Source organism: Centruroides vittatus, unplaced genomic scaffold (assembly GCF_030686945.1).
Source record: "Centruroides vittatus isolate TY-2023 unplaced genomic scaffold, ASM3068694v2 scaffold_324, whole genome shotgun sequence".
NCBI classification, from domain to species: Eukaryota; Metazoa; Arthropoda; class Arachnida; order Scorpiones; family Buthidae; genus Centruroides; species Centruroides vittatus.
The window spans coordinates 4,482,208-4,494,953 of NW_027122701.1; the positions used below are offsets into that span (position 1 = coordinate 4,482,208).

The following is a 12,746-nucleotide window of genomic DNA, read 5'->3' on the forward strand; positions in this document are numbered from 1 at the left end:
TTACACTTGTAGAGATAAAAGACTAAAGACAAAATTAAACAAAATTCACATGAACTTTCTTCTTAGACAATGTATGTATACTTATTTATCTTTGTCTTCACCATTACTGTTATATATTTTTTGTTATTAGCTGCAACTATTAGTTCTTTTTATTATAATATTCATTAAACATTTAATATGTTATATTTAAGTTTAATAAACTTTCAGATATCAGACATACTAATTCTCTTAAATTGCAAAACAATGTTTAAACTTGTATGTTTTTTATTATGCATTATGTAATTTCAGTAACTTTTAACAACAGTAAAATATATTAATGATTATTTATATTAATTATTATTTACTAGATGATTTTATTTTCATACTATTGTAGATAGCACATGAATAGATGCCTTTATGTTCCTTCTTTTCATTTGAATATTACTAACAGTTTTTATATTCAATCACTTTCTGTTACAAGTTACTTGTTAGAATAAATTTCACTTGGAGACTCCTAATCCTATTATGTAAATACTTGATATGTCAAGTTTGGAAAATCAACTTCTTTGTTGTTATTGTTTTATGTTTTGTTAAAATCTTAATATGTTTCAATACTCATTTAAGGAGAAATTTTCTCACATCTTTTGCTATTACAGACCACAAATAGTTCTGTAACAATTTAACTATAACTTTTAAAATACAAATACTTATTTTATGTCATTTAAAAATTTTGTCATTTCTAATATTTTTCAATTCATATTTATACATAATGATTTTTAATGAAAATTAAGCTAAGCTATAATTTCATATTTCTTAAATATGTTCTCTTTGTGCTAAATCATGAAAATATAAACATTAAAAGTTTTAACTAGAAAAGGTAGGTATATTTCTGTATGCAGTAAAACATGAATAAAACAAAAACCTTCTTATATGGAAAAACTTCAGAATGGGATAATTTTCTGTGTTAAATTTTACTGTGAGCCAAAAACCTGTCCACTGTGTAAACAGATGAGGTATTTGGGTACAAAGAATGTAACTTAACCCAAATAGAGCAGAAAATTAAAATTGCACTTGTAGACAAAACAGTAAAATCACCTCCAGCTATAACAGTCACTACAGAGCATGACAAATTGTATCCTGAGAATAATTTCAAACCTTTTCAGAGAAACAAAGGTCATATGACAAAGAGAAATATGAACACAAGGTCTTTGTTAATATTAGTCTTTGTCTAAAGCAGTGGTTCTCAACCTTTTTTTACCCATGGACCCTTTTTTCCTCTTAATTTTGTTTTTGTGGACCCTCATAGACATTGCACAGAAAAAAAAAAACCTTATATTTTTCACTAATAAAAAAAAACCAAAAACGTTCGGAAATGTCACTGTCAAGTGACATGATGCTGATGGTATAACATTCTCCTAACAAACCCCGGCTTCATAATCTCTCTCTGACCTTTGTCAATGAGATATGTATGTCATGTACGTATTCAATATTTTAAATAATTTATATTTTAACCCTTATGCAAGAAATGAGTAATAAAGAAATTGATAATATATATACTGTAGAAATTTAATTCTCAGTAAAACAATTGTTCTGAAGTAGAATTACCCTATAGACAACTAAAATATCACCATGAACCCCCAATTCAGTATTTTTTTCTGTGGTCCCCCAGTAATGTTATTTGGACCCTGGTTGAGAACTACTGGTCTAAAGTAATCAGAGGCAAAATCAAGTACTTCTGAAATTTGATTGAGTTTCCTAGAACCAAGTTCAAGAACAAGCAATGAATGTATTATAATTTGCAAAAATGACAAGAATGAGCATAAAATCTTCTAGTTTAATTACCGGTACCAATGAACACCATTACTAAACCTTTAATTCCAGTAACATAGTGTTTAAAACAATACTGAACTAATGTTTTCGACCTACCCAAAGTCTGCTTCAGGTTCTTAAACAAATTATATTCCAAAAACGGAATGTTTACAATGATCCTCATATAATAAGTACATATGGGTAGCCTTATATGTATATATTGAATTCATGTAAATGTCACCATTTGTTTAATTTTGATTTATGTTCCAAATTTTTAAAATTCAATGCATTTAAAAACGCTCTATTCTAAGCATGCCATTTTTGGAATACAATTTGTTTAAGAACCTGAAGCAGACCTTGGGTAAGGTTGAAAGCGTTAGTTCAACATTGTTTTAAAACGCTATGTTACCGAAATTAAAGGTTTAGTAATGGTGTTCAAGAATGAGCAGTAACACAGTGCTGCCAATTTGCTTTGTGCATAATACTTAGTAACTAACTAGTACAGACTATTTGAAGACAAATTGATTAGCATTTTGAAAATTACAGAGATCAAGCAGAGTATTAAAATTCCTTGAGAAGTCAGATCACAGAATCACTTGGTCTCTGTCTCTGTATTACTGTAATGCAATTAGGATTTCTAACAGCAAGACCATAGTTTTTGGTACTCAAACTGGATTATTCATTGTCATGCAAGCTCAAAATAAACTGCATTACAGATGTATTCAAATATCTAGCATATGTTCTGAAAAACAACAAAAACTTTTTACAATAAGTTTTTGTTATTTCTGTTGTTTATTCAAATATTCATTGTAAAGAATATTTCTCAATTCTTGCACTTGAATATTCCCATCTTTGGATTAAACCTAAAGATTAAAACTAAAGTGAATCATTTTGGATTAAACCTAGTAATAAAATGTTTCTAAGTATGTAAAAATGATTTATTATAAAAAGAAACATAAACGTATGACATTTATCTATAATAGTTTAAAGATAAAACATAAAACAACTGAAACTCATTCAAAATGGAAACTTTTCAGAAATCAAATAAATTTGGTTAGGTGCAATTCTGGTTTACACAGGTTTTACTGTGTAATTATTTGTAATATAGTAAGACAATAAAAATATCTATATTACAAATATGAATCTTATAGGACACATTACTTCAATGTATGTTTGTAGACCACGCTGTTTAAAGTATTTCCAATCAATTTAAAATAATTAATAACTAAGGAATGACTTGAATTACTGCTATAGAGAGTACAGGATATCAAAAATTACTTTCACAATAGCAGAAAAATCACTTCCTTACTATACATGTCATGTTACATCTGTTTGAACATGAAATATCATAAATTCATTTAGTATGTTATACTAAAATTTTTTAAAAAAGAAATACATAATAATAAATCTTTACAATTTTTTTTCAAAACATATATTGCTTTAATATAGTTCAAAAACATAAAAACATGCATTTTATTAACAGTTTTTAAAGTTGGTTTTATATAAAGAATCTATCATATTTCTACTTTGAATAACATTCATAGCAACAGCATGCATAATAAAATAAGATGCCACTTAATATTCATTCATTAATAGAAACAAATTTTAATAATATAAAATTTATATTGAGAGCATAATCAAAATGGATATTGATGAAAAAAACTTCTGACAATTTTCATAGCCATAAAACTTATGGTTTTTATTAAATAATTATTTTTTTTACAAAAAACAGCTTATGAATCAATTAGAAAATAATAATTAAAAAGTAATAGCTAATGAGAAATTTAATATAGTAGAAAATGAACAAAATATCTTCAATTGTGGTAATTTAAATAATAACAAAAATAATTGCAGCCTCTTCTATATAAACTGCTTTTGAAAATAAAGCATGTTTCTTTAAAGTAAATAATCTGAATTTACTTAATCAGTTTATTTACACATCATAATTTGATGAAACTTACTAAAGAATTATGACACTGATATATACAGATAAAATTTAATCCTTCAAGATTGTTTCTAATTAAAATAATATTAATATTAAATGATTAAAAATGATACTACATACAATAAATGTAGTTAGAAGACAAAAAACAAATAAATTTCTGTACATAAAAAGAAGCAGAGATAGTTTTTCGTTAAACATATAAGCTGTATAAAATAAAAATTTTTTAAATGTGGATTTAATTAAGAGAAATATACTTACGGATTAGAACTGTCAGACAGCAACAGGCAGGCATGGAGAAGAGGACATAAGAATCAGTATAAGTCATGCATAAACACAATATTTGACAATAAATTAAAGAGGTGTTCAATATTAAAGCAATAAATTATCTTTGATTAATAATATATTCAAATAGCTTTAAAATTTTATTATAAATTTTTTCTGAGAATGTGAATAGTCTTCAAATACCAAATATATTTTTTAGTAAATTTTAAAAATAACAATAGAATTTTATATTACTCTATATCAGTGGTTCCCAACCTTTTCTAGGATGCGGAACACTTTTGTGAGCAATTTTCTTTAGCGGAACACTTAATTAAGTTAATATGAAATACATAAGCTTGTCATCAGTTATTTTATTAGAATTGAGCAGTTATAATTCAAAATCTCTACTCATATTATTAACGCCAATTCTAAGACAGGAAAAAATACACCTAAATAACTTTAATGGGAAACTTGTGCCTGATGTTTTTTACATATTTCATTCAGTTTTTATCATTGCCTTTATCTTATTCGAAACAGTAGTACACTTCGTAAGTACGAGTCGTACATATATATTTAAGTTTATGAAAATTTTATGATTTTAATTTTTTGATATTCGGCGGCTCGAATACGATTGTACACTTTCCGATTTGCGACTAAATCTGCGGAACACTTGGTAGATGCTTACGGAACACCAGTGTTCTGCGGAACACCGGTTGGGAACCACTGCTCTATATACATACAATTGCTAACTTGCTGACAATCTCAGACAATCAGATTCAAGTATTTTCATAATATAAAACTTATAACAACTCTGATTACTTATATTAAATTCAAATTCACAGATAAAACTAATTTTCAGAATTTTTGTAAATATTTAACAATTAGTTCCAATAAAAATTGAAATTAGTAATCATAAATATTACTAGATTCAAGAAATTGAAGTTCTATTAACACTGTGATATTTTCAACTCAGTTTGAGCTATTTTCAGCACATTAAAGCATAAATAAAATGCAATGTTAAAAATTGGCATATGTTTGTATATATTCAATTTTTAATTTGGCTTTCTATTTATATTTTAATGTGTTGAAGATTACTCAAACTGAGTCAAAAACATTACAGTGTTAATAATACAGATTCTGTTTCTTTGATCTAGTAGTATTTACAATTATTTATTCAAAATGTTGCCAAGTTTTAAAAATGAAATTAGAGTTTAAGGTAGAAAAACACTATATTGGAACTTGTATTTTAGTAAAAATTTTAATACTGCATTCTTTCAGTTAATTTCTACATAATGACTGTACTTTATTCAAAGTTTTTATTTCACTTTTTGAAGAAAAATATAGAATATAATGAAATGTATGTTAGACGTTTACTTCATATCAATTAAAATGCTCAGGAAAGCAGTTTAAAAAAGACAAAAGTACACAAATGGGTGTGTGTGAGTGAATCTGTATACATTCAAACTCTCTAGATAACTGAGAATGCAAAATATTGCATTAAAATTTTAAAAAATTAAATAAGCTTTATTGTCATAAGTTAATTAACAAGAAATACTCATTAATTTTTACTTCAAAAATACTAAAATTTAATTGGGTTATTTTAAAGCTGTATCTTAAATTAATTACGAATTTTGGATGAAGGCAGACAGTATCGTTATCCAGTAAAGTGAGTAATTGTACTGATTAAAAAGTAAGTAATTTTAATTTATTTATTCATAATTTTGAAACACTTGAAGAAAAGTTTGGCTTGAAATGGGATTCAAATGCATCCTAACATTAGACTGGGAATTTAGATGGCACAATTCATGAACTATAGTCTACTGTACAGTGACTATGAGCCATAGTTTATTGAAATAGAAGTGTTAGATTTTAGATTAACAAAACTAATTTAAAATACAATGGAATCTCATACAACTTGGAAATACATTCTGCATTACAGGAAATAGCATTACTGAGATGTACTATCAGATGATTTTATGCAAGTTTAAACCTAGGCCTAGTAGTTAAAAAAGAAAATGTATACTTCTGGACGACAAGATTAGAATTTTCTGTAAATACTGGTCGCAATTTTTTTGTCATGTTATACAAATTTATGCTATATGGGAGTTCTCTATTATTAAAATAAACACAACATGCAATTTGATACTAGATTTATTGAAAGATATCATATGTTAATTTTTATCACATTAAATCAATATGTAAAGCTATAAATGCAATCATTTTTTTTATTTTAAGGCTTTAATTCTTAATTAAAAATTTGAATTACTATTAGTAATTGAAGAAAATGGTATCATAAGTGGAACAATAATTATATTAAATAAGAGAGATGATTTTAAAAGGAGATTGATCAAAGCAAGTAAAACCTGAATCTGTGCTTTGAAGAAAAATTAATTTTGGACTTTTGTCTTTTTAAATTTAATTTAAAATAAAAATTCTTGCATTCAGAACTATTATTTAAACATTTGAATTTATTATAAAAATATATAGGGAAAGAAGTATCAATATTAATATATAATGAGCTGAGATGAGAAGTTCAAATGGTAAGAAATTAAATATATTATTTCAAAGAATATTTTTGTAAAGTAATAAAAAATACATTTAAAAAAATAATAATAATATAATAATAATAATTCTATTAAAATATTAAGTTACATACATCAGTATTATTACAAGAAGAGGGAGAGAAAAAGTAATTAGAAATTTACTTAATAAAGAAAATTGGGAAGAGCAATCAATATGTTTGAAGACTTATTTATGTAGATACATTACTAAAATATCTAGAAGAATGATAAATGAAAACATGAAGATTTTGATTGACATTAATTTGATCATCATCACCATAGTTAGTGTGTTATGGCTATGGAAGATAATTATACTGTAGAGTGACAAGACACAGTGAACATCTTTAATTGTTGTGTTTGAACAATGGAAAATCCTCATGTTTTCCTGCATATTCCACTGCAGTTGCCCAAAGTTACAGTCTGACATAAATTTACAGATATTTATTCTTGAGATATTCTTTCTTGAAGAAGCTAATCTCAATAGAACTGTGACATGTTCTGTGACAGCCCAGGGATAGAGAGATGATTGACATTTTTCTCATACCACAACTTCAACAATGATAGTGCCTTGAGTCAATCACTCTCTTGCAAGATGGAACACAAACACATCAGATGCTATGTATAGCAGTTTCTTTGACATTTTACTCATAACAGAGTGATTAGTTGTGCAATTCCTAATGCCTGGCCACCTTATTCTCCAGATCTTAATCCATGTGATTTTTGGTTTGGGGACACGTAAAAAGTGTGGTTTATTGAGGACATATTGCAAATTTGGCAACCTAAAAAGATGGTATAACATTGCATAAGAGAAATATCACAGAGCATCAATTACTATTAGCTGTTAAACACACTGTTCATTGCCTTTAGGTTACACCCTCAGAATAGAGACTATATGAAACAACATTACTTGTATCACAAAGGTCTCTGTACAGCATGAGTGTCTTGTACAAATAAAATGTTTCTTGCTTGCAGCACCAAAAGTGCCATAGTCATAAGTTTGGAACCTTTTCTTTTTTTAACAAGAATATCTGAATATTTTAAAATGCTACTATACCAGATTTGGTTCGATTTGATCTATTAAATGAGATGCTCACTTGCCAAATCAATTAACTCCACAAAACAAAAAGTATAAAAATTGATAATGTAAATTATTTTTTAAAATTCCTTTTAAACTTTAAATTTAAATAAACATTGTAGAATGTGTTTTTATATATCGTTACATTAAAGCTATGCTTTAATATAACAATATATAAAATTAGTTACACGAAAATGTAAAAATAATAACAATTATATTAAGGATTTACAAATGGAGTTAATTGATTTGGCCTGTGAACAGCTCAAATATCTCTCTAGACAGTGTTGAATAGAGATACTTTAATTATGCTCACCTAGTATTTTATAGTAGGAAGCATCTACAGATAGTTAATAGTGAGGTTGAAGCCAAAGTTTTAAATGCAAAAACATGTACGTCAGACATTCAGTGCCGCTTTCCTGTAAGCCTAGAAGTTTGACAATGGCGTTTGGAATGTCGAGCATGATTCCACTGACTATCCAAACACCATTGTCAAACTTCTAGGCTTACAGGAAAGCGGCGCCAAACGTCTGACATACACGTTTTCGCATTTAAAACTTCAGCCTCAACCTAGCTAATAATTAATGTCTTTCTATTGATATAAAACAACAAAAAGCTTTTTCTTTTGGTAAAATCTTGTTTATTAATTATTTTATGATAAAATCCAATTCGAAAGGTTCTAATTGAAATTTACATCGCAAATATTTATGACTTTTTCAACAGGTACGTTAAACCAACATTCTGAAGGAATAAGTTTTGAATAAAACCAAATCAGTTACTCAAAAAAATTAATAATAATAATAATATGATTCAATTGATTTAAAAATTATGATTTTAAACCCATTAATTTGAAATTAGTTTGACATAAACATATTTTAACTATATAAATGATCAAAATATGTTAATTTTATACATCTCATTTAGATATACTATACATGTTTGATTTATTTTAACTACGTAAAATATATCTAATGTATTAAGATAAAAATTTTGTCCTAATGACTCCACCTGAGAAATGTAATTACCATAATTTATGGCATATAAGACATTTCAGCATGAACTATTTATTGCATTTAATTTAAGCCACCTTTGTCACTGGGCCCAAGTTTTTTACTGTATTCTGCTAAAAGAAAAATTAGAATGCACACTTTATTTATCAAGAAAAAAGAGAAGTTTAAAAAAAGTCATTTATTCTATATAAATACATGCAAAGGCTGCTTAGCTACAGCAAATAACAACTCTAATAATATGTTTAATTAAGCAATCATTTTAATTCAAGAGTTGGACTAGGTGGAGGTTACTTATATCCTACTAAAGGCTATATTCATAAATATAGTGAAGTTAATTACCCTATGGGAGAATGCAACTTTATATATGAAGATACAGAGCAATATTTTCAATTGTTTTTTAGACAAAAGCCACATCTTAAGTTACATGCCATAAAATATGGTAAATATCTATGTATTAACAATCATTCAGTTTATCATGTTTACAGTTTTTCTATGTTTACAAAAGTAATAAATTAAAAATCTTCAAGGATCAATATGAAATAATAAAAGGTAAAGTATATTTCTGCATTAAAAAGTATAATGTCATTTTCATGTTTTTAATTGTATACATATATATACATACAGGGTCATTCATAAAATATGGGACATCTAGTTACTCCTTTTACCTAGGTGATTGACTGCCTCATAGTTATGTTGTGTTTAGTTTGTGGAAGACTTCTCATGTAAGTACAATCTGTTGCAGGTAAGTGCATTGTTAAGGCACTTTCTATCAAAAAGTGAAAGTATTATTGTTAAAATTAATTAAACATGGAAAATAATGATAATGAAAATAGAAAAAAACAGATGTCTTTGTTAGTGTTTTCATTGATCCTTGCATATCAATAAGAAAAAGCCAAGGCATTAGACTATTCTCAGTCATCAGTTCAGATAAATAACTATGAAGAGGAACAAAATCTGTCCTCATAGTGTAAGGAGAGAGAGTTTTTATATAAAAATGATTCCTGAAATTGGGAATAGTTTCACAGTAGATTTATGAACTCAAACTCCTGATTTAATGTCATGTGTAATGACCATCAATGAGGCCACCTACCATTTTTTTTAGAACTGAAAACTGCAAGAACAGTCAGTAATTTCTGAAACCATCTACATTGGGTGTATGCAGATCATTGACAACATGATCTTCATCTGAATGTATGGTGCAGTATCTCTCAAAACAATAACAAAACCTAACTTCTTGCAAAGGCAATTAAACAGAGTAAAATATCTTCAGCAACTGAACGATGTGCTCCTGCCATTTCTGGATGATCTGCCTTCATTAAAATAAAGTTTTACTTCCAGCAGGACAGTGTCATTACATTTTGCAGCAATTGTCCATATGTGGCTAAATACTTACCTATTAGAAAGGTGGACTGGATGAGTGGGACCATTTCTGTAGCTTGCTCAATCTCTGGACCTCACTCCTTAGACTTCTTTTTCTGGGGGTCATTTAAAGGCAATTGTTTATGAGCCTCAAATGCATACATAGCAAGAATTACAGAGTAATATAGTGAAAGCATGTACAAACATTTCAAACAACAATTTACAGCATACTAGATGAATGGAGCAAAAGAATTAACCATTGCATTATTGTACGGAGGGGATATTTCAGGTATTTTTAACTGTCACATCCTATTTTTTTATTTTCATATTTTTCTTTTACAGTTATACAAATTTTATGTACAAAGTATTTTATTATACTTTAGAAACAAAAAGATTGAATTTATGTTTCTACATCATAGACAGAGAGAAGCATAAATCAGTTCAAAATCATCAGCTGTACTTTGGTATTGCCAGCCAATAGAGAATAAGATCTTTTTAAACTATTTGATTTTAATATATTGGATAAAAGAAATATTGGTAATGATATGCACATTTTATAGGCTTTATGATGGAGACTCAATTCCCTTTAATGCACTGAAACCAAGAGGCAAGGCTACATTATAAGGGGTGGCTTTGTTTTGTTTGTTTTGTTAAGCTACGACAACACAACACTTGAGCGATCTGCCTAGGGAGGATGCCTTCCAGGAGGTCTTTTTAAAGGTAACTGACTCCTATTCAGGCATTACAGATGTGGAGAAAACCCAGAAAATTCCACATGGCCAATGCGTCCTGGCAAGATGCGAACCCAAAACTCCCAGTGGCCCAATATAAGGGGGGTGGTATCTGTATTTTGTGAATGACCCTGTATATATGTTATATATAAACTTGAATAGCTTCAGATAAAGATATTTTGTCTACCATTGTATTTCATCATTCTATTTATTTATTCTTTGCCTATTTTTATTAAATCATAAAATTTCAGTTAAAAGATAATTTGTATACTTATTAACCTACTGTAATTTTTCTTAATTGCTAAAACATATTAGTAATTAGGGTTATTTATTACATTTATAGATATTTGGATGATCCCAGTTTTTAAATAAATACTAATATATATATATAGAAAATAAAGCAATAAAAGAAAAATAATATATAAATAATAACAAGCTACTAATTTATTTAAATATCTTAATTCTTACACAGCACAATGAAGAGGTGAGAAAGATTTTCCTTCAAATTTTTTCTCCTTATTATGGTCAAGTAATAATTCAACACACACGTCATGACCTGTTAAGTAAAATACAGAATAATTTAAAATTATCAGAAACTTCATAAAATTAGTTTATAAAAATAAAATTATAGTGAGCAAAACATATTCATAACAAACTGAATATAATTTATCTAAATTAGCTGTGTTATTTCTGCAAACCTATTATTATAAAAACTAAGTATACTGGGTAATAAAATGATTATGATTTTCTGCATCAATTAAAATTTTTCAGTGGCATACTATTATAATTTTATAAATCTGTATATTTCTATAGTAATACAAGCACAGCCAGTTCATATTATTTGAAATGTAACTCTAGTTAATGTTATATCTCATTTGGGGAACATGTATGTTCCCATCTACAAAAACATCTAGTGTCAAACAGTAATCAAGTAGCATATTTGGGTTCCATTTTCCATGACACTAATTTTCCATGAGAGAAATTTCTAATAAAAGTGTTTTCTGTATTCATGCTATCCATCAGGTCATTAATTACATCCACCAGGCTATACAAAACAATCAGCATACCACAATTATCACTATTGACTTTAGAGATGCCTTCGATCACACCTGGTGGCTTTTTATCCTGCACACATTACATGCTCATCACTGCCCTCAAAATCTTTACAAACTTCTTCAGTCCTATCTTAGCAACAGGAGTGCAGGTGTTTCTTTATTGTTGTTGTTATACAACACAAAATAACATTTGAGTATTTATTAAACACAAGATCATGTTATTAATTAAACACATGGCTTCCTTTCCATCTTTATTTAATTGATACAGTACTTCTACACATTTCAGGCTTTTAGCTCCTCATCAGTCAACATTAAACACACTTGACTGATGAGGGGTCAAAAGCCCAAAACGTGTAGAAGTACCGTATCAATTAAATAAAGATGGGAAGGAAGCCATGTGTTTAATTAATAACATGATCTTGTGTTTAATACTCAACAAATAGTACAGCACAGTTTCAGAAAACAAATAAACAAAATAACATAGTCATACCCATCACTCGAGACTGTCCTCAGGGAGCCAGGTCTAGTCCTGGTCTCTGGAACATAGCCTATAACTCTATTCCACACTTAAATGATACCCTGCCTCCTGGCTGCCACATACAGGACTATGCAGATGACACAATTATCCTTGCTTCATACAGGAACAGTGAATGCTTACAGGACATATGCAATGACATTCTCAATAACATTCACCAGTGGAGTATTAAGCATAGGCAACCCATTAACACAGATAAATACAAAAGCATGATAGTTGGTAGGAATGCGCCACTCATCAGGAAGCTTACCCTTCAAATAGTGCTCACAGAATAAAGCAAACAATGGAAATTAAATATTTAGGTGTTATTCTTGACGAGAGACTTAACTTCACACCCCACGTCACATACATCACGGAAAAAGCTAAAAAAGACGACCAACGCCCTCATTAGTATTGCTAGGAACACATGGGGCCTTGGTCCTAATGCTA

At 28.2% G+C, this 12,746-nt stretch overlaps 1 protein-coding gene across 2 annotated transcripts in view; it reads right to left on the minus strand.

The window, feature by feature from the left end:
* LOC136988160 (serine/threonine-protein phosphatase 6 regulatory ankyrin repeat subunit A-like) overlaps window positions 1–12,746 on the minus strand; it is a 126,030-nt gene that overhangs the window by 42,104 nt on the left and 71,180 nt on the right. For both annotated transcript variants that reach the window (XM_067285982.1, XM_067285981.1), the window contains exon 18: window positions 11,196–11,283. In XM_067285982.1, coding sequence (XP_067142083.1) covers window positions 11,196–11,283 — 88 coding nt within the window. The remainder of the gene's footprint in view (window positions 1–11,195; window positions 11,284–12,746) is intronic.